General features: G+C 45.4%; 1 protein-coding gene and 1 long non-coding RNA gene across 14 annotated transcripts; one reads left to right on the forward strand and one right to left on the reverse strand.

Annotated features, from left to right (window-relative positions):
* Positions 1–363: 363 nt before the first annotated feature.
* HP1BP3 (heterochromatin protein 1 binding protein 3) lies at positions 364–18,119 on the reverse strand. Of its 13 annotated transcripts, none has more exons than XR_014931772.1 (15): positions 18,067–18,119; positions 15,200–15,274; positions 13,972–14,091; positions 13,091–13,290; positions 12,603–12,708; positions 11,168–11,321; positions 10,750–10,909; positions 9,192–9,335; positions 8,553–8,633; positions 6,816–6,970; positions 5,949–6,039; positions 5,119–5,370; positions 3,199–3,310; positions 2,319–2,453; positions 364–1,551 (listed from the first exon to the last, which is right to left on the reverse strand). XR_014931772.1 is itself a non-coding variant. In XM_085508792.1 (15 exons), exons 4-15 carry the CDS (start codon positions 13,184–13,186, stop codon positions 1,266–1,268), a joined length of 1,680 nt encoding a protein of 559 aa, XP_085364918.1. In that variant the 5' UTR covers positions 13,187–13,290; positions 13,972–14,091; positions 15,200–15,274; positions 18,067–18,119; the 3' UTR covers positions 364–1,265. The 13 variants fall into 13 exon arrangements, 10 of the variants coding, with proteins under 10 accessions (XP_085364918.1, XP_085364919.1, XP_085364925.1 ...); XM_085508792.1 differs by having other exon boundaries at positions 5,119–5,278; XM_085508793.1 differs by lacking the exon at positions 18,067–18,119 and adding an exon at positions 15,603–17,958 and having other exon boundaries at positions 5,119–5,278.
* A 182-nt stretch (positions 18,120–18,301) lies between these two features.
* Positions 18,302–27,650, forward strand: LOC107323311 (uncharacterized). The gene is made up of 3 exons (XR_001559205.3): positions 18,302–18,424; positions 18,849–18,976; positions 27,565–27,650. It is a non-coding gene; the product is annotated as an uncharacterized LOC107323311 (long non-coding RNA).
* The last annotated feature ends 318 nt before the right edge of the window (positions 27,651–27,968 follow it).

Consider the following 27,968-nt stretch of genomic DNA (forward strand, 5'->3'; position numbering starts at 1 on the left):
TAAGAGCTTTTTATTCTCTAAGAGCTTTTTAAACTCCCAGTTATTGGAGGTAGCACACTGAGACCACACCTGAAAAAGGGTCAGAGTAAGGATGCTTTTCCATTTTGATTTCCGGAGGCACGTCCACTGCTCCCAGTGTGGCAGATGCAAAGCTCTTCCCAAAAGTACGTTAAGCAATGGGGTCATATTTGAATCAATCCCACTGCCCCTCTCAAGGGTGAGTTCAGGATGCTCTCTGACACCTGCAGTGCACTTCTAACAAAGGCTCACTGTATTTACTCACTGTAATTCCCGCCTCTCTGGGCTTCCAGGAGGAAGAAGCTGTAGCAAGGATGATGAAGGACACACGGAGCAGGCACGGAATCTAGTTTCATTTTATTTTAGCAAACTGCATGTTCCTCCCTTCCCAACATCTCTACATTAGCAACTGTATAGCTTTCCAACTTTTCTTTTTAAAAAAGGGTAAACAAGAAGTGACAAAACTTAGGCTCTTCATTTCTTAAAAACATTTTAAAGTTGGATTCAAGAAGACTTTTATATATTTTGGTTTTAAGGTAACAGAAGTAGCATGGAAATACTAATTCAAATCACCCACCCGAGAACTACCCCTTTTAGCGCATCTCTGGTGTCAGATGCTTGGTACACACGGCAGCCTCCGCTGACTGAAGACCTGAACCCACTCTCACACAAACGGCCAGTCTGAAAAAGCCACATGCACCTCCTCAACCTGCCAGCATCACAGCTGAGCAGAAAGGAGCACCTCCAGGACTCAGTGCAAGTGCTGTATATACACACTGCTCCTTCACAGAAGCAGGAAGGACCTCATCATGCAGGGGATCTAAGGAGGACTCTGGTGCCGTCGTACCTTCTCAATTAAGAATACTTCCCCCAATCATTATGTTCCTGCTAAAGATCCTGTAAAGATACAAAGAAGTTCTTTGAAGAATTTCTAAACACTGCCCTCCCCCCAAACCCAAGAGGAACACCATAAAATGTACAGATTACAGGTCCTAGAAAAGTCATAAGATTATTGCAGAAACTAAAGATGACTTGTTCCAAGGGAGGGGTAGGCACAAGGCACAGCACTGAGATCTAACAAATGCTTAGGTTGGTTTGATTTAGTTTTCAGCTTTTTCCCCATCATTCAAGAAGGAAGGAAGAAAAAAAAAAAGTGTTTAAGCATTAGAACTAAAATACAAATGCACGTTGACTTTATAAAACAAGATTGTGGATTTGATCATGGGATTCCCTGACAGTGGAAATATTTACTTTTTTGCCCGGAGAGATTTCCTCATGGCAGATTTGCCCTTGGCAGAAGGTTTCACCTCCTTCCTCCCGCTAGCTGCTGGTTTCTTGGAAGAGCTGCCACCAGAGGGTTTCTTGATGGCTGGAGCTGCTGGTTTGGCTTTTCTCGCAGGGGTTTTCACCTTGGGTGGGGGCTTTGCTTTCCCCCGGCGGGCTGCAGGGGTCTTTCTGGGCTTGGGCTTGGATTCTCTTCGCTTCATTGGAGGGGCCCTGCTCCGTGATTCTGGAGGAGGTCTCTTCTGCATCCTGTCAGAAAGGCAGCACAAGATCTCAGTGGAGGCGCAAACGCTACTCAGAGCAGAGCTGCTGTCATCAATTTACATAAATGAAACAGATCTTGGCATCTTTGTTCTTTACCACGGATGTTTGTTCCTTCATGCAGCAGTACATTTCATTAGCTAAATACCACAAACCAAGAAGCCCCATGGTAGATCTCACCACACTATGTGCTTCTCAGTCCCCAAAGATATCTCACTGGCAGAGCACTGGCTCCTTTGTTAGATTGTCATTATTTGTACGGTTATATGCCTAAGTTAATTGTCAGAATAATTTGGCGAGTTAAGCACTCTCCCTGTCTCTCTGAGAGTGATTTTATTACTTCATGAACAACATTTACCTTAAACCCATATTCTGAGCAAGACAGACAACACAGAAGGAAAAAGTTTTCCTCAGAAAACAACAATCCAAGCAGTGCCACACTTCTGCAGAGAACAAAAGACACCGAGGAGATTAAAGGCACTACAGAGAATAAACATTCCTCTCATCAAGAGGAATTCCAGCTATAGAGTGACAGATTATCATCTCTGGAACACAGCATTGCTTCTGCAGACACATCCAAGAGAAGTCCCAATTTTAACAGCTCCCCCAGCTCAAAACAATATTGGAAAATAAAGCTCCTAATATCTCCTGGGTGACAGCCTCGCAGATCAGCAGCCACAGCAAAAGACTCTACAGCTCTGATTGTCACTTGTAATTCATCCAAAGGAGCCCATTTCTCTCTTATGCTTCCATACCTCTTCTTCGGTGGTGGCTCTTCCTCCTCAGACTCCTCTTCAGATTCTTCTTCCCCCTCAGATTCCTCCTCCTCTTCCTCATCAGATTCTTCAGAGTCCTCATCCTGCTGCTTCTCCGGGTAGAGCACCTCTGGGCTACAAGAGAATTCTTGTCAGAGCATGACTTACTTCTAGGGCTTTGGCTAACCCTAATTGCTCCTTTTGTGCAAACAATGAAAGAACAAGACCAGAGTCCAGTGACTCTGAATGCAGGCCTGAGCTACTAAGGACTTTACACATACATGACAAAAGAAGGTGGGAAGCAGAAACATTAATTACTGTGTTGCTATTTGACTCTTCATAGGATACTAAGTCACCATCCCTGGGCTCCCTGTGGCCCAGCACAACTTAACTCACAGCCCAAGAGAAAAGGCTGCTTTTTGTCTAGTGGTGGCCAACCAAGGCCACCTTCCCTCCTCCCACCTCTCTTCCACATCAGCATCATGAAAGGCTGAGTCCTACTACGTGCATCCTTGCATTAAGTACAGCATACTCCATCTGCTCATGCAGATTTGTTCTAACATGGGAAGGCTTAAATAGCTACTATCTTGGAAAAAAAACCAAAAAACACAACCATCATGACAGAGTACATGAGAGTATTTAGCCCAATATTTTCATTGTCCTTAAAGTCTCCCTGGCTAATGAAGTCATCTTTATGTCCACTCACAGTCAGACACTAAGTAATGTCATCACCTAGAGCAAGACAGGTGACAGTGCTGTGGTTTTTCAATTATTAAACCTTCCATAGACTTCCCTACAAATACAGAGTTCAACCTATGAACTTCAGCAACGCTTTCTGGCTGACCTATCTTCAACATCCTTTTACAGCCAAGCCCTTTACCTAGGATAATAAGGAAAGCAAAGCTGAAAGGTTCCACTGAAGCCCTTTCCAGAAATCTGCTCCAACCAGCCATTCTTCTCACATCTCTGCAGGGTTCTCTTCAGTAGATGTACTGTGGGGAAAAAAAAAAAAGAAAATTAAAATTAAAAAATAAAAATCAGAAAGGTTGTGTTACTATCTTAATCCACCTGTTTAATCCTACTGCGCTTTGCAGTACTTCCTTCTACACTCAGCAATGACCTGCTGCTTTGTGAAGGACCCAGCGAGAACACTGAGCTTCAAAGCTTCCCCTTTCAATAAGACATACTAAATCATTTCACAGTTAATTTTCCCAAAGATTCAAACAATTGAGAAGATTCAAATGTTGGCTCCTGAACCATTAGCAACTGAAACTTTACATTCACTGAAGGAAGAAGTCAAGAAAAGTGACAGGTTTTTGATGTCATGACTAGGGCATCGTTATTTCAAACTGCATTTGATAGCAGTGCATAGCTACTTCTGCCCAAATATAACTCAAGTCTCAGCTGTCCTGAACACGTACTCCAAATAGTTTGTTAAAATAAGCCTTCACTCTATTTTATAAACAGAAGCAAAACAAACAAGATCAGCCTATTTTTACCCAGGGTACCAAAGATCAACAGCAGCATGTGAAGGATCTGACTGGAGTTATAAGTGTGATGGAATAATATAGAGCACTGATTGCATAGTGGGTACCTGCCTGCTTTTACACCCTGACAGATCCTCCTCTGGTTGCTCCTAAAACAGCAGAGAGCAGCAAAATTCTTTGTAAGTAAGAAGGAGAAAGAGAACAACACATTGCTAGTTGAAATTTCCTTATCTGACTTGCAAGGCTGACAAGCACTCGGGACCAGCTGAACACAGGCCTCTAAGGCCAGGACAGCTTCCAGCAGTCCTGAAGACAAACAAGTAAGCCTGGAAACTCTCTTCCCTGCTCCAAGATTAAGAAGTCACACTTGGCATCCACCTCTCATGTGTAAAAGGCCACAGGCAACTTCTTCAGCCCACACTGTTGGGAGGCAGGCTGCACTCCTCTGCACTTTGTTCAACCCTACCTTAAAGAACTGTGTGGATGCTGAGCTTTAGCTCCAGGTGATGACTGCAAGATCAGCATCCTCCCCTCTGGCCCCAGAGGAATGGCTCCAGCATCACAAAGGCACAGTAACAAGATAATCCACCTTTAGGACTGATACTACTAGAAAATGTTGCAAGCTCATATTCTTTTAAATGACCTCCAGCCTACCTTAAACAACCATGTCAGGACTCAGACCAAAAAATACAAGTAACACAGGAGAAAATCTGCTGTTATTACTGCTTCTGCTCACACAAAATCCAAAATGACACTACTGCCATTACTGGGAATGAAGATATGCCAAACCTTATTCCAAATACAACAGGATTAAGTCTTTTCCCATCACTTGCTTGATTTTTCAAAATCAGAACCAGAGGAGGTCCTCAAACAAAACACCAAGAGGGATGCATACAAATTTTTATTCTTTTTTTTTTTTTTTTAAGTTAGACTGTGTAATTTCTTTAAATAAAAAGCAAACAGGGATTGTGTTTACATCAAGCTGCAGAGTTTTCAATACAAAGAAAAAACCTGTCAGCAGTTCAAGAACAGAAAAGGAGTTGAAATACTGCTCTACCTTCCCAGAAAAGTGCTATAGACAAGAGAAACATGCATCATGTCTCAGAAAGTAGTCAGGTTTGAAAGGAACTTACAGGAATTAAAAACACTGAGCATCTCTGTGGCACAAGGAGTAAGATGCCTGTTCCCTAGCAAGCTCAACCAAATAGTTCAAAATGTGCTGCACAAAACTGCCCCAGCATCTGCAGCTGCTGGGTTCTCCCTTCAGAGTTTGGGGAAAAGAAAAAAAACAGTCTGATAGTTTGGGACGTTACCTTGGAAGTTGGAGTTGGTCCCTGGGTGGTTTTCCAGGATATACTTCTTCAGTGCTGTGGTGGAGCAGGTCTTCGGTTCATTCATGGCCGCAATAGCAGACAGGATGGCATCTTCCATCAGAGTCCCACCCAGCAGGGGCTTCTCCCCTGACTTCTTCAGCTATTTTCCAAGGAGGAAGAGAAAAGCATCAAGACAACATTCTCCCAAACCAGGTCAGGACAAGCTCCTCTGCACCAGATGGGTCGGCGCTCCTGCATTAGCACAGATATGTTTTATATTAAAACACTGCAGAGGGAACGCTGTTCTCCCAGCTTTAATGGCAGGACAAGGCCTATTGAGTCAGCTGGCCTGGAGAGCTTTTCATTGGTAACACACTGTCCCAGTCCCAAAGCACACTGCAGTATGTGGCAATCTAAGGGCCTGATGCTCAGGGAAGGAAATGAATTACACCTTCCTCCATCCCACAGACCAAATGTACCCAAGAGACATGTATGGCACAGACACGAGGAAGAACACTGCAGACATCTGGGGTACCCACTGCACTTACAATTAGCAATGGAAAGCTTACCCCACCATCTCCCTACTGTGCTAATGAGTCAGAGCTGAAGCAGTGTGCAGACCATGCCAAGCAAGGAAGGCAGAGGGGTCTCTTCCTCAAACGTAAACCAAGAAGATAAAGAGTCCTACTGCTTCATAACTGCTAAACATAACAGGCTGCTAAAGAAAGGGGCACCCAATAAAACTGGAGAGCAGGGGGGGGCATGTTAACTTATGTCCAAGGCTCCTGGTTATTACAAGCAACAAAAAAAAGATGAACTCCAGCTCTGACCTGGAATGTCCCAGATGCTCCTTTCCCTGTAATCTGTTCTAGCTGGCCCTTTTCTACAGCTCTCTGCAGGGCATTCTTCAACAGCTGGGGTCTGAAATACAGGAGGATAAAGCTTTACTGACACACACCGACAGCTTAAAAAACAAACAGAGAAACAACACTCTACAGAGAACGTGAGAGAAGCTGTACTTACAAGAGGTGTCTGCCTACATACAGACATTTTAAATGGAGATCTGTCAGCAAGTGCTGGTTACATGAGATGAACAACACACGTTAGCGGAAATTCTACTGCAGTGCTTTTTGGGTGTCACTGCATATCCAGAAACAAACAAGCTTCGTTTTGAAAGATTTATTCATTTTGAAACACGTCTGTACATGGGACTTGGTGGGCAATGAGTCAGTCAGCTCACAGAAAAACAAGGAGCTGAGTACAAGCCACAGTAAGAGGTGATACATGGGGCTTCACTGGATTAGCTTCCTCCCTGACCCTTGACACATTCCATGTATGCAAACTCTCAAATTATTTTAAGCGTGTGCCAGTTAAAGCATTCAGAACCACATTGGAAAAATTCTGAGGAGAAGCTTTCATATCCACACATCTATGAACCGTATCTGGTTCCTGCTAACGGCAGAGATGCATACAGCACTGCTGATGTCAGCATCAGGAACAAAGATTGGGTGTGGAGGGATACAGAGAAAAGGCACAGCTCCTCTCAAGCTTTCCTCCAGGCTGTACAGTGCAGAGCACCACCTGCCTGCTGCCTGATGAAATACTGAATGGAATTGCTGTGGGGGGAGGCAAAACCAGGGGGGAGGAAGACAGCATTTCAGGGATGCTCTGCTTCAAGAGCGTACCCCTGCACCTACCTGATATCTACTTTGAGTTTGGGATAATACTGAGACACATATTTCTTGATCAGGCTGTAAGAAGCTTCTTTTGGCTCACAAAGGCGGGTGAAAGCCAGTGGCAGGATGTCTTCCAGCTTGACCTGTTGTTCTGGAGTCGAAACGGAAGTGCTTTTCTGAAATACATACACTTTTATGCATCAGTGGGGCCTAGACCTGTTTCTTTCTGAACCAGCAATGCACAGGTAAGGAGAAGTGCTCCTGACACTGCTACAAGTCTGGAAAATCAAGTTCTGTAAGGTAGCTCTTAAAATTTAGACAATTTAGCAGTTCAAGTGAAATCTAGCAAACCTGATGGAATTCTCACGGGAGTATAGGAAAGTCTAGTAAACATAAATATACTGAGTATTTGCAACATCTGCATTCCTGATTTTTTGTTTGTTTTTTCATTTGTTTGTTTTTTAACACTTCCCTTCTCCTCTTTATTTTTTTAATAGAGGCTTTTTCTTTGTTACTTTTCAATGACAGAGTCAGGTGAAAATGATTCATGCTGACATAAATAAAAACCAGAGACAAAACCTGTTTATACAGGTCCAATTTTCCCAACAATAAATAGCACTTTTGTTCAAGTGACAGCACAAAGTTTTGCTTGAAGGTAACATTTCTTTCCCCTCAATTCTCCTCCATCACTTTGTTGCTACCAGGAAGGAATGACCCACTTTACATAAAGAAGAGAAAAGACAGCCAGGAAATCTGCTGAAGTTTAATGATTTTGATACTGAACAGGAGCTTTGAAAATGGTCAAACAGGTAAAGGTGCTGCTCACCTGCCAGCTAAATTCACCAAAACCAAAAGCTATCCATTTGTTTTGCTGTGACATGGAGAAAGCAACTAAAAACAAATACACCAATATACTGCAGACAAGAAAAGTGACGTGTTAATAGTTATCAGGTGTCTTACTCAAACTTGCCATGGAGCCCACAGCTCTATCTAAAAATAAGTTACATCTAATTAGTTTCCTACAGTGCCCTGGTATTGAATGTGTCACTATTACTGTAAAGTTTAGGCCTTGGGGTCTGCCCCACGGCTGAGAGATAAGCACCAAAGTGCTAGAGAACTCCCTGGGATCACCTGTCTAAGCTGTCAATCCCAGCTATGCATTTCAAAACTACAGCATTAGAAATGTGTTTTGCACATCTAGTGCAGTGGGGAGCAGAGAACAGCAGTGCTGGAACACAACTAATTGTGAGGACTGGACTCAGACATGACACTACCTCAGAACAATACATGCCCAACATCTGCAGCTTCCCTCCAGAAGCCTTAGGACATTCACTACTTCCTCCCTCTGTCCTCTCTGCCAATGGAAAACATCTGCCTGATAGTGCAGAAGACTGAGGTCTTCCATTTATCCACACAACAGATAAAACAGAAACAGCAGTTGCAGAAAGTTCTCTTACAATACCAGAGAGGCATCTCTCTCTACCAGGTAAAGACAGGAGAGAAACTTCAGGGTTATTCAGTTTTCTGCCTCAAAACCAAAGCCTAGGAGTTTAATGTAAACATTTTAAAACTAAGATTTTGATTATTCTACTTAATTTCTCATACTGGCTTTCTGATTCCGATTTCAGTGAAAAAGATGTTTGAATTACTGTACTTGGGGAAGAAAGGTACAGCAAGGAGGAGGAAATTGTTTGAGTTGGGGTTAAGTTGCATTTCATAAGATGCACGTGTTTCAGAGTAATGTTCATATAGCCTTACCTTTCTGTCTCTGGCTTTTTGAACAGTTTTTCCTGCATTGGACACCACCACAAAGCTTCCAGAAGCTCCCTTCCCTTTCACCTAGTTCAAAACAAAGTCCATTTCAGCCTTTAGCAAAGTAACACAAGAAAATAACTGCTTGAAGGAGACAAAGCAACATCATTAAACAGATTTTGAATAAATGCTCATCCTGGTGATTAGCTGTAAGGGGCAGAAGTTGGACTTGAATCCACTTCAGTAGATCAGAAGCCACGGCTAGACATAACAAACATATCTCTTGGTCAGGGCAAGAGGGTCCTAAGAAAACCGGCATCACAGGTGTAAGCTGCAGTGTTGAAGGCAACATGCTTCTGCAGAAGTGACGTTGCTAGACTCAGGTTGAAGATGCATCATGCAGCATCACAGCAGCAATTTATCACCATGAAACAGTCACCCACAGTGCACAAAAGACAACAGCGCACAGCATCCGACAGGCAGAACCATACAGAAGTTCTATCAGTGTCTAACAAAGTGAACAAAGAGATTGAAGAACCCCCAAGATAAAGAACATGATCTCCCCAGAGGCCTGCTAATGGTTTCTTAAATTCCTGTACGATTCAGTAATACCATCATCAGTGCCGCCCCACAAGTGACCCTTACCTGCCTGATGATCCCTCTCTCTAGCTCCCTTTTCAAGGCTTGCTTTAGAAGATAGCCTCTTCTCTCCAGTTCCAGGGAAGGGTATTTGTGGATGATGTATTTACGTATTGCAACAACTGACGCACCACTCTTTTGAAAGCATGCCTGCAACAGGATCAAAAGTTAGTAAAGAATGTCTGGACTGAAACTACTTTGCTATGGGACCAGAAGAGAGATTGAGCTGATGATGCACAGAGGCCAGCACAGGATGATCTTTTTCCTACAGTGACTCAGGAGTAGAAAATACACTCTCTTTCAGAGATTGGCTGAAGAACAGACAAATGCAGAACAGCAAGCACGTCAACTACTCTCCTATTCTGAAGCACTGAAAAGAAACGGCATATAAACTACATGTTATTACAAAAAATAGCTACATTTGGGCAAACCAGCACTGCTTAAACAGTGAGTCATTAGTAATTCATTATAATGATGTCAGAGTGATCGTTAACATACTTATCAGAACAAGTTGCTGATATCTTTTGAAGGAGATAAAGGACCGGCATTAGCAAACTAATAAAACTAACAAACACCAATTTGAAGATTGTATCTTGAGGATTACTGTACTTGAAGATTCATGTCGGCCATCCCGCATCACTAGAGTCTCCCAGCCAGAGATCAGAACAGGACAAAAAATTGTGTTTTAAATTTTAGAGAGTTGACATACTGTAGAAAACTCCAACTGTGACTTGATAAAGCCCTCTCTGTTTAAGCAAGTTACCAGATCTAGATGGCTTCAGAAAGACTACCCAAAAACCACAGCTGCACAGTGCAGGATAAAGTTTACTTATGCACAGTATAGTAAAGCACTGAACTTCATTATCTGCCCTGGTAATGCTATTGCACTGCTAGAAATGTAAAGCTTAGAGTAACCTGAAGTATACGGCATGGCTTCTCTCAGTCTAACAGATTTGGATGCACCACAGTGTGCTTCAGGGGCTCAAAAGTCCATCTTGTAATTAAGGCTGGTAGAGTACAGGTCTCTGAGGAAGGCAATCTACATGAACCAATTCTCAAGGTGGGGACAGCAGAATTGCAGAGCAACTACAACAGCACAAGTCTCTTCTGACAAGCAGAATACAATATAGTCAACTAAAACCAACACTTCTCAGAATGCTAGCTAAGAATATTCCCATCTGCTCTTAATTATGATAAGATGCTGGAAAAGGTATGCATTGAACAGATGGATTAATCAAGGTAAACCAAGTTAACTACAGCTAGGAAGCATATCAAATTAAAGTACACCAGTAATCAACCAGGTTATGTCATCAGAGCTGTTTCCAGTATTTTAACCAGGGAGGGAAACAAATTCTGAATAAAGAAAAGCTACAGGGCTCCTCCATCATCATCATGTTTCAGCTCCATGAGTTTCCAGATAGAAGCATATGTGCCTCACAGTTAAGTTTCCTGCTAAGGAGACAGCACTATCAGCTGTGCCATCAGAAAGCTGAAACCATAAACTGTAGTTAAGTCCTTTTGCTCTGTTACAGGTGAACAGAAGAAACACTTGACTCCTACTTACCTTGATGGCCTCAGTTAAGATAGCATCCATCTTTGGGCGTGAAGTGGCAGCCATCTGAGTTTGTTTCTGTGCCCTAGCCAGCTGGCTAGCAGAAAGAGTAGCCCACGCAGGAATGGTCTTTTTCACCTTCTTCTCCTTTTCCTTAGACTGATCCTTCTCACTTTGGAAAAATGCAAAGCAATAGTAAGATGGGACACTGTAAAACAAGCCAACAAGTACAACAACAACAAAAAAACAGGCCTAGAACATTTAACACTGAAAATACTTTTTCCTGTGAAAAACTGACACTTTTTCACTTTTTTTTTTTCCTAAAAAAAGGGACATCCTATTTTCTCCATCTCTCCCATAATCTTTTCCATCTACAGAAGCAACCTTCCTCCTACTCAAATTCCTAAGTTCAGCACTAAGCAAGCCTTACTCCTTTTTGGTTTCTTCTGAGGACTTGGTTTCCCCTTTCTCTTCATTCTCAGGTTCCTTTGGCTGTTCTGCTTCACTGGGCGCAGCAGCAGGCAGGGTTTCATTCTCTTGTTCTTCTCCAGCAGAGGCAGATTCCTCAGAAGTGGCTTCTGCATCTAGAGGATGTAAAAATGCATCAAGTTACTATTCAAAACCAGCCCCTGCTCTCTGTTAAGGTGGAGGATTAAAAAGAAGCAAACGAAGATACTGAAAGAGCCTCAGTATGGTGCAACCAGCCATCAAATGCCAGAATCAAACAACGTCACACAGTATTTTCACAATGAACTAATTCCCCATCCTACTCTTAACTTCTGAAAGCTATCTACCCATCACAATGCTACCTCCCATCACAATGCCTACAGGGGCAGAAGGGAAGAAGAAGGAAAAAAGAAAAAACAAAAAATGAAAAAAAAAATCACCATTATGGAAATGGAAGGCTTTCCCCAGGTCAAGTTTTATGTATTTTAACTCAAAAAGGTACAAAACCATACAGTTCTAGAAGAAATTAGAGAAGGTAAGCATAAGCAGCTTTGTTTATGACAAATGTGTCTCCAAACATTGCTTTTTCAGCACTACATGCTGTGGCAACTGAAGGATTTTAACTATTCAATCCCATTTGTCCAGGTCTGGCAAAGCTTTAGGCTGCAACTGTATCAGCGACAGCACACGTCTCTCAGCAGGATCAAATCCAGTCAGAAACCAACTTACCAAGCAAATTTACTCAAGCACATGTAGCCAAGAGCAAGCCTTAAGGGACTGGTCTTGCTAATGGATAACATTCAAATAGAATTATAGCCACAGAGTTGCTCAGGTTGGAGAAGACCTTTAAGATCACCAAGTTCAACCACAACCTCACCAAATATAAACTGCTGTTACCCATTACTTAGCTAAAGAGCTGTCTGCCAGGATGCCTCTGTCACTGAAACGTAATGAAAGCTATACTGAAATGCCACATTCTGAGAAACCAAAGTCAAGCTGCTGGGATCAGACATGTTAATTAATATCAAGCTTTATTACATGGTGCGGCAAAATACTTCTGTTCAGGAAAATAAAAATAATCAAACACTTTGGTTTTCCACTCATTAATTCCTCCTTTCAATTCCAAGCCATTTTCTTATCACTACTGAAAGTTCTCAATTTCTACCTTTATTCAGAAGAACATGCAAGCCTAGAAGAGATAATATCCAGCTATATTTTCATATTAGGAGTGTCAATGCTTTGACACAGGTCAAGAAGCACAAACCAAATGATTTCCTGCTGAAAAGTGTACAATATTTCCAGCAAGTCAAGAACAGCCTGTAAAAAGGAGGCAAGCATTAGAATTTTAACCACAGCTGTAATATTTTTCCAGCAACTCCAGTATCCAAGCCTGTGATAGCAGAGAATTGTTACCATACCTGCTTTCACCTCTTCGCCACCTTCAGCAGATTTGCTTTTGGGAGGAGTTTCTCGAGAAGAAGAATTAACAGAGCGGCGGATCGGCATCGTGTCGTCTTCAGCTTTCTACGAAAAGCATTTGTGAGTCAGTACAGATGCTGACAGATGAAGATTCAGAAAGCTTTTGAGTTGGGATTCAAGCAAATCAAAGTAGCATATGTAGAAATATTCCGGTTATGTTTGTATTTTTCAGAATTTTCAAAAAATTTTCAAATTTTCAAAAAAATTAATTTTCATCCCACATTAAATGAGATGAGCATTTGAGGATTTTGACAACTGCAGCATCCCAGGGGAAGCAGGGAAGGGGAAAGACATCACCTAGAGGGTTTATTGGGCTCCCAGCGGAGTTCCCTAGAACCAGGAGAGAAAGAGCACGAAGAAATCTTCAGCAGGAGTGGAAGTCAATGACTGATCCAAGGGCAAGCCTGGAGAATGGGTCAGCCCCTACCTCACTTAACTTGTCCGTGTGGATCAGCTGAGTTCCCGTTAAGAGTGGAAGCGCCTTATGATGCACGGGTTCAGCTTCAGACAGACCAGTCGCCATATAAAATTATTTCTAGCCCCAAGTGCACGTAACACTGTGGAGCCCCAGGTTTTAACCCCAAGGATTTTTTCCTAATGGCTTTCACAGTGCAGTGAGGAGTCAACCTAAAGTACAGAAAAGATGTGGTGTGAAAATTAACAAAATGGAAACATCTACGTGCGTGTACCTTTACAAACTAAAGACTGAAAAGAATAAATGACTTACAGCTCATGGCTAACGTAACTGACAATCAACACTGACATTCAACAGAGATGCTAAAACATGCACACAAACTTGAGCACTATGGGTATAGCAGAAATAGCAAAGGTATAAGCCAGACCCGCAGCCTGCCCCATTACACATATCTGAAAGAAAAAGCTGCTATTGAAATTAACAGGAAGCATTAACAAAGAGTAGTCATTGCACCATGCTTAAAGCCAAGCAATGAAGTAACTAAACTAACAGGCCACTCCTTCAGGGAAAAGCATGCCCCGGTACACTGACACAGCTTCTATTAACCTAAGGAATTAAACCATTTAACCTATTAGGCAGAAGATAAAACAACAGAAGCCCTCCCAAATTAAACCCCATGCAACGAAAAGTAACGCATGAATCCTCAAGTGAGAAAATAGCCATCAAAACCTTTGAGAAAAGCAAACTGCTTTCCCCAAATAATCAATCACTGATTAAAACTGATTCATTAATAAACTTGAATGCTGACCGCACATACCCGCAGCACAGAAAAAGCAAAGCATACTACGTTCCAAAGACAAAATAAATGAGAGGATGGAAAAAAGAAAACTAACAGCCAGTTTGAACATATGAAGCCAGCACTTCTTTATTTTGTGGGACTTTCCTTCCTCACTGGCAGAAAGGGCAGAATGAAGAGTTCCACCAGGCCTCAGGTTGGAATCAAATGCTTTTTTCTAAGAAGAAAGACAGAATAGGAGATGCAGCCCCAGCCTCACACATTGGATACTATGGCATCTTGGGAAGTGTCCCAAAGCACTGCTTTGAAAGAACTGGAAAGTATTGCACATGTTTTGCAGTTGTACAAATGTCAGACTGCGCTCTGGAATCAGGAAGAGGCCAAAACCCTTCCTGGATTCTTAGAGTAGCTGAAATGACGGACTGCATTCAGTCTCAGCACAAGGAGTGGAAAATCCAGGCAACGGTGCAAGAAGGTTCCCCATGAAAAATATCCCTGCACCAATTTATTCACAGTTTATCAGCAAGCTGTTAAGAGGGGAAAAAAAGCAAGAAATACCATGACAAAAGCAGAGGTGTTAGATGCATTCTGGACAGTATCTCAAAAGTGGATAACCCTCACCGTTCAACAGTGGAACTTTGAGTTCATCCAAGGCACAATCCAACTGACTCCTTGAATTTCTGCTGGCCATAAGACTTACCAGCTCTTCTCAGTCTGCAATCTCGTTCAATATAAAATGCTTGGGGATAATATCAGGTCTGGAATGTGGCAAGCTGACCATGGCACTGTCACAAGTACCAAGTCACAGACTCCCGGTTGGATACCTTGGCCAGGTGGTATGAAAGCAAATATGCCACAGATAAATGAGAAAGTAAACCCAATTCGGTGCTCGAAGGGGTGCCCCCTTACTGGGACATGGTGTACACATGGTGGCCGATAGCTCATAGACACAATGTGGCAGCGTGGAATACCCTGTGTAAGGTGTGCCTAGAGATCAGCTCAGATTGGCAGTAGAAAGTATTCGTGTTCTTGCAGATTTTAAGCCCTTAAAGGATGTGAAGTTGATAATCTTATAAGCAGCGCAAACAGGGACTTTTTATTACCAAACAGGCTTAAGAAAGCAAAGTAACTAGATTTCAAAACAAGGCTATTATTTATCATGCAGTTATTTGCTACTTTCTGATGCTGTCTTGAGCAACTGGGTATTTAAATATCTCAGAAGCCTGGGGGGGGGGGGGGAAGAAAAACAAAACAAAGCACATAGAAACATTCCTATTTCAGCAAAGCAAAAGTGAAAATCTAAACCAAACGTGCAAAAATGTTACCTTCTAAACTGCTTAAAGCTCTTCCCTAGAAGTCCAGTTCAGGTGGAAGACAGCCTACTGCAAAACCTTCAGCATCTACATCACCACAGAATAGACCATCTTTGATAGAAACTTGCTTTACAAAACAGACCCATTAGAAGTTCTCAGCTGGTTGCCTCTCTCAGCCTGCTTTACAGATTTGTTCCAGTGTTTCCTGATCTTGCTTTTGTTTTTGCAGCCTGCTGCCCTAATTAAATCAGACTAGCAGTACCAAGTCATGTTGAGCATCCCTAAAATGTGCAGAGAAATAAAATATCTGACTGCATGTAGAATATGAGTTAGTCTCACTTCTAATCCTTACTCGGCAACCTGCTCGGAAATTCACTCCTGGGCCTTGTGTCCCTTCACCACAGTGCACACTCACCACTGCTGCTCCAGCTCTTCATGCACTTTCCCATCCAGAAGCAGCTGTTGCGCCTTGCAGACACTGCACCGTCTCCATTTGCCGGGAGGTGCCCTACTTAAACACACTCCTCAGCTCAGCTACAAGGGCTGCGCTCCCAGCTCTCTAGCAATCGAGTCTCCCTGGGATCTGTTACAGGTTATCTGAACCCCACACTGCTAGCAGCATTATAAACCAGCTTGTTTCAATTAAAGAACAGTACTGGTCCAATGTAAAGATCCAATAGCTCAACACTTGGCTGGCAAGAAACAATTTGGCGTGACTGGTGTTACGACTTCTATTTCCATTGATTCCTTCCCTATAATGTTAAAATTCCAAACACATTAGGGCTCGAGGGAGCGTGGAGAAAGTCTTCTACCTTTCTAGCACCTAAACACATGCATTCCTACACACAGACACCCAACAGCAAGAGATTTTATAAGTCTGAGGATATGTTTTCACTTCAGGGTAGCACCAAATTGAGCCCGTAGCCGCCAAATACTGCTAAACAGAAGCTGACTTGTACCTTGCCTATTCTGTTGAGCTCTACACAGAAACACAAAGATTACATACCACCGTTCTGCAAGCACAGATGCTGCTCCCATTGCAAAAAGCAGCACATTCCTACAGTGAGATTGAGTTGGTGGGTGCCTGCCCACCTGAGACTGAGCTCAGCACCTCTCACTCTGGGATACACAGCAACTCAGAGCCAGCTCGATTTCAACAGATGTCTATTAAAATAGAAAGAGCCAGGCCTCATCTCTGCTATTCTCCACCACCAAGAATACCAGCTCAACATAAAAAGAACTACAGGTTCAGATGTTATCCATCCATCCTTGACCTGTGCAGACAGGAAGAAAAGATTGCTTCCCCGGCCTGGATTACCTTCTCTCCTTATATCCAGCAGTAATTTTTTCACATCTGCATAGCTGCACAAAAACAACCCCTCACTGCACTGATGCTCAGGACTGTGATGGGGCTCCATGTTTTCAAACAATTCTGGGTCCATGATCAGGATTCTCCATGCATTTCTACTGAGAGAGGCAACCAAAGAATGAAGCAGCCTACATCAGAGCATGTAAGGCTCAGCTTTCAGTTCAAGGTGTGCATAGTTGACAAACTTACAGCTATTCCAGCATGAAAACAGCTGCTGAGTTTCATCTAAGAAGACAAAACTTCTTAATTCTGAGATCAAACATTGTGAATTTTGACAAACCAGCAACAACCAAATGAAAGTTCAAGCTGTTAACATTACACGCCAGGATAAAAAACTTTTACAAGCAACACCCTCCATGCTTACACAGTCTACATTTAATACCACCATACAAACCCTCTTAAGCTATGACTTATTCAGCTATCACTCATTAGATGGTCTCACCACTATCTGAGGAAAGCTACAAATTCCAGCTACTCTGTAAAATCTACTCACACCTCCGTATGTCCATCAATGTAAAACTCCTCATGTTCCCTCTCGAGGAAGTTAAAATCCTCAAGAACAGCCTGGCTCGTTTCTAACAAAACTCCGGCAAAAGAAACACAACAGTTTGTACTGATGGGCAAAACAGGGAGGGGGAAAAAAACCACACCAAAACCAAACAGGTTCTGGAGAGAAAACTAACTCCAGCAGCCACAGTCTGAGGGGAATGCAACATTTCTTCAACTCCGTGCACAGTTTATCAACAGGAGCAATTCTGAAGCTCTTCAGCAGCTCCTCAGCTCCATCAGAATTACCAAATGTTCCTTAAAGATGCTAAAAACATCATTTGCAAACAAAAGAAACCACACACCCGAAGGAGCAGAGAATGGCTAAGTCCCCATAAGTGCTCATTAACCCAAAGATCCCTCAGTGGCCGAGGGAGACTCCCGAAATACCCAGGAAACACGGCAGAGTCCAGAGAACTGTCAGCCTGCAAAAGGAGCGAACGCACCCACCGCCCCTTAATTCAACTTTCCTCCAGTGAGGGCTGAGCTGCCCCCGTGCGCTACAAACAGCCGTGACCGCAGGAACAGCTACAAAACAGGAGGGAAGGGCTCGCTAAGGGCCCTGGAGCCGGGCGTTACGCCGCCCTCCCGTCGGGGACATGGCAGCACAGCGCGGGGCGCGCGGCCTGCCGGGGTAAAGCACAGCCCGCAGCAGCGCGGGGACCCGCAGGTCCCTCCGAGCACGAACACCGAGCCCTCAGCCCCGGAGCGCGGCGCTCCAGGGAGCAAATAACCGGAACGGTGGGGGAAAACGAACGGGCGGCGATGAGGAGACGCTCGGGCCCGGCTCCGGGCCTGTACGGGCAGCGGGCCGCGCCGCCACAACCCCCCACGGCGAGGCCTATCGCGACACGGCGCGGGCTGGAAGCAGTTCCGGCACAACGCCTCAGCGCCCCGCGGCCTTCGGGCCAACCCCCCTCCCCGCGGTGCAGCGCGGCGCCGGGCGGGGCCGGCCCTCACTCACCAGCGGGCCCGGCGGACACAAAGCGGCCCAATAATGGCGGCGGCGGGGGAACCGGCGGGGGAGGGGCGGGGGGGGCCGGGGCAAGGGGGCGGGGGCGGGGCCTCGGCGGACGGTGGGCGGGGCCTGGCGGAGCCGCCGGCCAATGAGGAGCCGCGGGCATTTTTCGAACGCGGGGCGCTCTCCCCCTCCCCCTCCCTCCGCCGGGGCTGTGCGCGTGCGTGGTGCCTTCCCGCCCAGCGCCGATCTGAGGTGTTTCCCGCCACGGCCTCCTGAGGCGCTGAGGGGCCGAGGGGCGTCGCGCTCACTCCGCGATCTGCGGCCTCACCTCAGCGGTTGCTCCTGCCTCGCGCTCCTTCAGGTTGCTGTTTCCCGTTTTTGTTGGTGTTGTTTGTTTGCTTTCCCCCGGCCTCTCTGCTTTCCCTTCACTGGAGTTCAGGGTGCCTCTGGTCCCACCGACCCCCGCTCTCAGGGTGGCCAGCACACCTCTTAGATGGCTGTGCAAACAGCTGGCAGGCCGCGGTGCCTTCCCAGAGCCTTACAGTGTATGGTTCCCAATGTCAGAAAGCTGTTCCACTCACCCAGTTGGTTTCTCAGTTACGTTTCCAACCTCTAACCCTCTGTTGGCACCAGTGTGACACAGGGAAGGCAATCGGGCCTTCATTTGGGCACCAGCTACACCACGAGCACTCCTAAGAGTGCTCATCCAATGAAGCAATGGAAGTGTTTGATTTTCAGACTGTGACTGTTTCTTGTCTAAGCTTCTTCTACTTTTCTGCCCTTAGGTGACTGCTGTGACTGAGATCACCTCCATCCCAGCCCTTCTCCTTGGTGTTCCTCTTTCTCCTTTGTCTCTTGCATTGAACAGCCTTAGCCAGATGGTTCCACTTGGCCAAACATTCCTTCATTTTTTGTGAGTGCAGAATAACCACAGCACAGCTGCACAGCAATGTGTTCTTTGGCCTTTCCCACCAAGCGGTGCCTCTCTGGCAGGAGGGAGGGGGGGGATTAGGAGGAGAGGGAGCAAGAGGGAACGTGCTGCTTTGCTGCAGACTTTTAAAACACGATAAAGGAAAAGATGAAATCACCCCAGCTGCCCTACCCTTGCTCACTGCAAGCCTTTGTGCAGTACTCCAGCACCTGTGCATGCCGAGCCACAGAACTGCACTGAGACACAAGCAGAGAAGGAGAAAGGCTTTTGTTGTCTCTCTCAGTCTCTCTTGCTCTCTCTTGCTTTCTCCCTCCCTCTCTCTCTCCCTCTCCCTCTCTCTCTCTCTCTCTCCCCCTCTCTCTTTCTTTAATATCTCTAAATCCTTCCTAGAGGGGAGCTGTGGGCCCTGTGCATTCCTTACAGCCGCATGCTTGCCTGACCACAGTGGGCTGGGAAGCCTGTAGAAATACCATGCCTGGGCAAGGCAGCTGCATCCCATAGAGGGAGCATAGCACTGCTGCTCAATCTTTCCACCCCACTTTCTGGGTGGGCTGGTGTCGTTTCCCCTCCCCCCCTTGTTCATACAGTGTATCAAACTAGTGCACACTATATATACACATATGTACATATAGTATAGTGATAACTAGAGTGAAGCTTTGGGAACCAGGGTGACCTTGCACACATTGGTGAGGATGCACAAGAGGAAGATAGCAGTGCAGGACAGAGAAATTACCAACTGTGATTGTATACAGCACTGTCATCATCATGAAATACTTTTAAAAAGTGCAAGCACTTTCAGTCCCTTTTCTAGCCCTACCAGGTGCCATGTTAAACTATGAACCCCAGCTGGTTCACAGAGTTTATTTTTCCTTAAAATATTTTTTTATTTTGATTGCAGTCCTAAAGCTTCTACAAAATTTGCCTGGAGCTTTGGGTTTTGACTGCACAGTTCAGCCTGCAGTTTAAACCGGGTCATTTAGCTTTTGCTACTGTTTAGATGAGTATCCATAAAATTTGCATGTCAAGTGATTTACCATTTCCACTCCATGTCCCACACAGACTTTCCAGACAAATGCCATGTGTTCTTCCGGAAACACAAAAACCATTGTACATCTGGTCTCAGTACCTCCATTCCAGGGGTCATGAGCCTTTTTGTTTACTTTCTTCCCATACACCAATGAATTTTTTCTCCATTTTGCCACAATTTTTACTTACATGTATATATACATAAATTTAATGAACACATCACCCATGTAGTTGAACAGCTACCTACCTCACAGAGAACAAAACAGAAGATTATCACTACCCATGTCATGGGGTGCACTGTATACACTGAAATCAGCTTCTGCTGCTACGTTCATGAATCTGTTGGCTAAGTGAGCACAGTGTCTTTGTTACCAAATTCAGTTTTAACACTGGCCCGCAACTTCAAACTTCAGTGTTGATTATATTTAGGCCTTGCCTAGATACTCCACTTTGGCAAATTTGTTTTACACTTTTTTCCCTGACTTTCACATTTGTTTTGTAAAATCTTTCCAATACGTTTGGCCTACAGCCATTTTTCCATTTCATTCCACAGTGGGAACTCCTTCCCACTGCTTCATTCTTTCATCCCTCAAATTCCGTATTCTTGAGCCTATGAGAGGAGCTGCCCCGCTAGACCTGCTGTTCATTAACACAGAAGGTCTGGTGGGAGATGTGAACGTCCCGGGCTGTCTTGGACAGAGCGACCGTGAAATGGGAGAGTTCTCGATTCTTGGTGGAGCCAGGAGGGGGAGCAGCAAAACTGCGACCTTGGACTTCCGGAGGGCGGACTGCGAGCTGTTCGGAAACCCAGTAGGGGGAGTCTGCTGCGATTCAGTCTGAGAGTAAGGGGATCCAAGACGGCTGGTCGCTCTTCGAGAAGGAAGTCTGAAAGGCGCAAGAGCTGGCTGTCCCCATGAGCCTCAAAATGAGCCGGCGGGGAGGAAGTCTGGCATATAGGGAGCTGTTCTTGAGGCTCCGTGAGAAAAAGAGAATCTACCTCCTCTACAGGCGACTCAGAAAGAGTACAGAGAAGTTAAGATGCGTACAGAGAACATCAGAATGGCAAAAGCCCAGCTTGAACTCGGCCTGGCCACTGGGGTGAAAAGGAACAAGAAACTCTTTTACAAATTCATCAACAATAAGAGGAAGACTCAGGAGAATCTCCTTTCTTTACTGGAAGAGGCTGGGAATGTGACCACTGAGGATAAGGAGAAGGCAGAGGTTCTGAATGCCTTCTTTACGTCTGTCTTTAAAGGTCAGACCAGTTATCTTCAGGGTATTCCTCTCTGACCTGGTAGTCTTGACTGGGAGCAGACTAAACCCCCCACGATTCAGGAGCACACAGAGCACACTGCTCCAACTGGGCTGCCACAAGTCCATGGGGCCGGATGAGATTCACCCAAGAGTGCTGAGGGAACTGACGGAGGTGACAGCCGAGCTGCTTTCCATCATCTGTCAGCTCTCCTCATTGACTGGTGAGGTCCCAGAAGACTGGAGGCTTGCCAGTGTGACTCCCATCTACAAGAAGGGTTGTAAGGAGGACCCGGGGAACTACAGGCCTGTTAGCCTGACCTCGGTGCCAGGGAAGGGTTTGGAGCAGATTGTCTTGAGGGAGATCACTCAGCATGTATGGGACAACTGGGGTATCAGGCCTAGCCAGCATGGGTTCACAAAGGGCAGGTCCTGCTTGACCAACCTGATCTCCTTCTATGATCTAGTGACCCGTCTGGTGGATAAGGGAAAGGCTGTTGATGTGCTCTACCTAGACTTCAGCAAAGCCTTTGATGCTGTCTCCCACAGTATTCTCCTGCAGAAGCTGGCAGCCCGTTGTTTGGATGGGTACACTCTTGGCTGGGTAAAGAACTGGCTGGAGGGCTGGGCCCAGAGAGTGGTGGTGAATGGAGCTCAATCCAACTGGTGGCCGGTCCTGCACTTTGGCCACAAGAACCCCAGCAGTGCTATAGGCTTGGGGCAGAGTGGCTGGAAGACTGTGTAGAGGAAATGGACTTGGGGGTATTGATTGATGCTCGGCTGAACATGAGCCGACAGTGTGCCCAGGTGGCCAAGAAGACCAATGGCATCCTGGCTTGCATCAGAAACAGCACTGCCAGCAAAAACAGGGCAGTGATTGTCCCCCTGTACTCAGCTCTAGTGAGGCTGCACCTCGAGTGCTGTGTCCAGTTTTGGGCCCCTCAGTGCAAGAAATACATTGAGGCCCTGGAGCATGTCCTGAGAGGGGCAACAAAGCTGGTGAGGGGTCTGGAGCACAGGCCATGTGAGGAGAGGCTGATGAAGCCAGGATCGTTCAGTCTGGAGAAGAAGAGGCTCAGGGGAGACCTTATTGCTCTCTATAACTACCTGAAGGGAGATAATAGTAAGCTGGGGGTTGGCCTCTTCTCTTGTGTAGCTGGTGATAGGTCCAGAGGGAATGGCTTCAAGCTGTGCCAGGGGAGATTCAGGCTGGATGTTAGGAAATAATGTTTCTCTGAAAGAGTGTTCAGGCAGTAGAATGGGCTGCCCAGGGAGGTGGTGGAGTCACCGACCCTGGAGGTGTTCAAGGAACATTTGGATGTTGTGCTGAGGGACGTGGTTTAGTGAGAACTATTGGTGATGGGTGAATGGTTGGACTGGATGATCTTGTAGGTCTTTTCTATCCTTGGTGATTCTGTGATTCTGTGATTTTTCTTCTTCATCTTCTTTTGCTTTGAAAAACAAAACCAAGATTCCCTGAGAAGCCTTCATCAAATTGGGTAGCACATGTCTACTGATTCTTCCCTTTAAACCTGTTGCTCCCTGAATGTGTATCTGAATAAGATAATTTGGGGTTTGATGTAACCTCGGGGCTAAGACAAGCTATTACAGAACCAGCCTGTTGTTTCTGGCAGCCTGATTGCGCTATTTGATGGGAGTCAGGCTGTGCCATTTTAAGTGTATGGCCACAGCTGCTAATTTTGCAGTAAACATTTCAGGGAAGCTCACTGAGGGCTTGAGCAGGACTCTTGCTCTTCTGCCTTGAGGTTTCTGTTCAGCAAGCAGCATGCCTGGCTGTGAAGGGAGAGACTGGCTGATGTTTTCAGCTTAACACAGATAACAGAATGGTTTTGAGTATAAATATCCCAAAACCATCACAAACTCAAAGCCTCTAATTAATGTGGGTGTCACATCAATATATGAGAGACCACCTGAGCTGAATGAAGTCCCTCTGCAGCATGCATAAGCGTGAGGTGATGAAGGACTTGTCTGCTTTATGAAACAGTGTCACTATTCCCACAGGCCCTGGACAGCACATGCAGTTCTTGACCTTTAGAAGAAATGATGTAATGTTCTTTAACTACAGCTTTGCACTTTGTTGTCATTCTGGGCATGTTTTGCTACTTTACCAACTATACATCTGTAATGATTGGCAGAGCAACTTAGAATTCTCTTCTAGCATACTTTGTTTGCTGTAACTGTGCAAAAATCACTCAATTTCTGCTTTCAAAAAATACATATTCTCTGACACTTTGTGACCCTCCGGACACTACCTTTCATCTCTTTGTTCTTTATCAGCCTCCAACAATTTTTTTTCTCCATGCTTTTCCAACAGACTGTTCCACATTCCGCTCCACTAAGCCAAAGACTGGACATTAGGAAATACTACTTCTCTGAAAGAGTGTTCAGGCAGTGGAATGGGCTGCCCAGGGAAGTGGTGGAGTCACCGACCCTGGAGGTGTTCAAGGAACATTTGGATGTTGTGTTGAGGGACATGGTTTAGTGAGAACTATTGGTGATGGGTGAATGGTTGGACTGGGTGATCCTGTGGGTCTTTTCTTACCTTGGTGATTCTGTGATTCTAAGATAGTTTGAAGTCAACCAGCTTGGCATCTCATAGTAGGTCAACACACCTCCCCCATAGCAGTGTGTCCTCACGGTTAGTATCTGGCAGTGGGAACACTGTTAAATTCCTTTACTCTCTGAACCAAAAACCATTTCAGAATAAAATAGGTTTGCAGCAGGCTGCAGCACAGAGCAGGCAGCTGCTGTTCCTCTCAACCAGGCAGGTAATAACTTACTGTCAAGAACACCTCCCAGCTGGGATACTTTTCCAGCTACAAAAGCTCATTTTTGGCTGCTATGTGTGCACTGCATGCCTCTGCCATCAGCAGCACACCCAGCACATTCAGCAGCCTATGGCCTCCGCACTGCTCCTGAAGCCTTAACAGAGTAACAGTGAGCCTTGCTGGGAAGACAAAACCCTTGGGCTGAGCAGGAATTTAAAGATTTTTTGGCCATAGTTCTTGCTTGAAACGTACAGCCAGATCTTGTGCTGGCTCACTTGTCTCTCCATGGGAAATCCTGTCAGCTGGCTCTTCTTTGACATTTGACAGCTGCAGTCCAGGCTCCTGTTCAAATGAACTACCTTGTGATGGTAGAGGCAGCCAGAAGAGTTGGATGGTTCCATCCTCCTTTCCTTGGAGGATGAGCATGTGTTCTGCAGAGAAGATGTGTGAAATTCTTTGTATTTGATGATTACCTTGTATGAAAAAAGCATCTCGTGTCAGCTGATCCCAAGGCAGGCATTGATGCAGTAATGGGATGGGTTCTACCAGCCCACTGTTATGTTGTGCTTTTGTGGCAGTTCACTAGAATTATTTCTGCCCTGAAGACCCAAAGCAGGGCTGTGCAGAACAATGCCATGGACTGTGTCCATCACTGTAAGCTAACATGGCAGCAGTGCTGAGTGCTGCTCCCTTCTTAGGCCCCCTTGTTCTGATGCAGTACACAGGTACCCAGCACAACTCGGTCCCACACAAACAGAAGATGGCCAAGACAGACAGCTCATTCATTCAAATCTATCTTTAAAGGCAGAGAGCATTTGCACCCAGCATTATTTCAGAATAGCTCATTCTGATGCACTGAAATGACCCACTTTCCTCCTCAGGTGAGACCCAAAAGTACCAGCTGAAATGACTGTTTCAGCTCTTCTCTGCAGCGCTGTAGTAAAACACTTCTAACAGTGCTCTCCTACATGTTAATACTCTGCACTTAGGAACTGTGCTTTGTGACAACATCTGCTATTAACCCTCATGGGGGGCTGGAACACGACAACTAAGCATGCAAAAGGAAGGCTTTACTGTTTTCTCACACTAATACAAAGATTACCTGACTTCCTTAAAGCACTGATTGCCTTCCCCATGATCCCTTTCTCCCTTCCAGTTTACTGTCACAGCACAGACATCCCTGCAGCTGGGACAGCAGTGGCACATTTGGACAAATTCCCCTTTGGAAAGCACTGAATGGATCAAGAGCTGGTTTTATTTCTCTCTTCTTTTCAGTGCAATTTAGCAGCTGGAAATGAGGGAGATAAACCAGCTCCACATGATGAAAACTTTCCGTAGATCATGGTCAGGGCATCGCTACAGCTGCATTTAAATAAGCAGGAGTTGTTTCAGAAAACCACAATTACATGATTGTTAGGATGGCCGGTATGCAGAGCCCCATGGAAAATACAAGGGTAGAAAACTTCTATCGAAGTTTTCTCAGATAGGTGCGAGGGTTTAGTCATGCTGCTGGAAGCTGAGAGGGCTGATCAACCTCACGCTTGCTGAGGTTGCTTGTCTATTGCCATGCTTTTCCAGCCATGGCTCCTTGAGGATTATCTATCCATGGCACTGGAGTGATGAGCAGCCATGCAGCCCTGGGCTCCATCCTATGGTTGCTGCAGCGTGTGTGTGGCTCTCAGGCCACATCAGAGCATTGCTTAGTGTTTCTCTCAGCAGGTGGCCTTTCAGACACCCCTGAGTTAGCACCTTATTAAAAGAAAGTGGCAGGTGAAGAGCAGCACCTCTGGCCAAAGTGCCACCCTGCTGATATGGTTTGGCCAGAGGTGCTGCTCAGTTGGCCTAGGGTCAAGTAGCAGCAGAGAGTCAACATCTTCCAAAGAACAGAAAGGCCAAGATCTCCCTGCCAGACCAAGCACATCATGTGGGAGCTCAGTGCTTGCCAGTCTGACCTTCTGCCCTGTGCTTCCTCCTCAGCAGCCCTGACTGGACTCCCACCTCACAGCACCTCACCACCAGCACATCTACATCTGGCCAACAGCCACTTCACCTAAAGGGAGCTGAGTGTCTTAAGGCTGCTCTGCAGTCATCACCATTTCCCTGGTGTGGTCTTTAGGAAAGCTGAGGGTACAAGAGGGCTCCGGGTGTGTTTGTCTGGTTTTGAGCTTGCTTCCTACAAAGCTGAAACCTCTCACATCTGTGAAACAAATCAAAAGCAAGTGACTGGTTCCAGGGGCACAGCTGTACTAACTGTTCTGCTCTACAGTGACTGCTTCTGACAAACCAACCAGCTTCAGGTCCCTTTGTCTGCAAAACTCATGTTGGAACTCAACATACAGGAACAATCACAGTCACCCTTTTGGCAACCAGATGCCAACAGCTGCAATTGGGTTTAAGGAAGCTCAGCAAGCTAATGGGACTTTCTAAGAGGCCCTGCTTTGTCTTCCTCAGAAAAAAATTATCTGTAGGTTAGAAACAAAAGGTCAAGGGGATGCAGCAGACTGCTAAATTGCTATTAGCTTAAACCTGCCTTGTGTGTGCTGGAAACCACCTCTACTGCCAAATCCCTTTTTCCAGATCTCTTTCCGTGAGCCTTTAGCTATCAGCTCCCGCACCAGGGAGTGCTGGTCCTTGGCAAGTCTCGACCATGTCTCCCTACACCTGCCCTAAGAGATGGGCTGTGTCTGTTCTTGTGACTGTTCTGACTTGCAGAGTACCTGAAACATCCTGTCACAGGCTTTTGGGAGCTGCTGCCTCATTTAGAAATGGAAAGCACTCAGGTGTGACCATAGCACCATGCCACAACCCAGGTGACTCAGGAGCACCTCGGGCTCCTTGGCTCCAGTGTACACCGGGCACAGCTGAAACACAGCTAGATTGGGCAGTTTTACAGGGAAAAAGCAAAAGGCAGGGATGCACACTGAGGCTAAAAACTGAAATGTGTTAACTGCACGGTCTGTTATCTGCTTGCTCCCTGACCTCCTTCCTAGAAATGGCTGATGCAGTCCTGGAAACACTTTCCTAGAAAGAAACCAGCCTTAGGCACACACCTGGTCTGGATACTTAGACTGCTTCAGGTTCAGGAACATTTTCAGCAAGGAAGTCAGAGACGTAAACGATGCATCTGCTCCTCCTCGCCCGCGCCTTTGATAGCACACACAGCACAAGAAGGGCTCCCAGCAGTGGAAATGGCTTTTAATGCAGCTCTTTCCCGCTGAGCTGCATTAACTCTCTTCCATGTCCATGAGCCTGCCCAGACAATGTGCTTAAATGCTTTGCAAGACCAAGATTAAAGAGGAAAACAAACCGCAAACATTTAGTATTATTAGGGGATATCTGCTGTCCTCCCTGCTTATGCTTTGCTGTATCAATAGGTAACAACATGCATGTATGCAAAATGAGACTTCTAAAAATCAATCACGACAAGAAAACATCTCATGATTAGTTACCCTCTTTTCTGTTTCATGCATCTCTTACAGTTTTTCCTCTTTTAACATCCTACAGGGAAGATGTGTTGCAAAGATCTTCATGGACCCCTCGCTATATCCTAAAAATCTACGCAGACTTAGGTGACTGAAAAGCAGCTGCAGGTAAGCAAGCAGCATGTGGCAAGAGCAAGGTGGGCAGAGGAAGCAATTTTGGTCCAAGGTTGGTATCAGATGTGCTCCTTGTGGTGACATTTGTAGGAAGCTGAGCCTCAAGGCAACACATTCACTGCTGGAAGCCTGTGTCTAGTGTATAAACTTCTCACATTACTCCACGCACAGCTTCATTCTTCTAGCTTAAGATGTAAAAACTCCTGTGTTGCAAACACACCATTTCGGAGCCTTTGGGAATTCTGAAAACATTCTTAAAACTTCTGAAACCTTCCTTCCTTCTGCAAGAAACTAACAAGGCAAATTTCCATT

This window comes from Coturnix japonica, chromosome 9 (genome assembly GCF_054131305.1).
Source record: "Coturnix japonica strain WE chromosome 9, WE-NBRP24, whole genome shotgun sequence".
Classification (NCBI taxonomy): Eukaryota; Metazoa; Chordata; class Aves; order Galliformes; family Phasianidae; genus Coturnix; species Coturnix japonica.

What these genes read in the sequence shown, in the direction of transcription:
- HP1BP3 (XM_085508790.1), bottom strand. Translation starts at nt 13,186, where the DNA reads ATGGCGACTGGTCTGTCTGAAGCTGAACCCGTGCATCATAAGGCGCTT. An exon ending in ACACGGACAAGTTAAGTGAG is followed by an intron (nt 12,709 to 13,090) that starts GTAGGGGCTGAC and finishes TGCTTTTCGTAG; the next exon opens with AAAGCTGAAGACGACACGAT. An exon ending in AAACTCAAAGTAGATATCAG is followed by an intron (nt 6,040 to 6,815) that starts GTAGGTGCAGGG and finishes CCTGTATTTCAG; the next exon opens with ACCCCAGCTGTTGAAGAATG.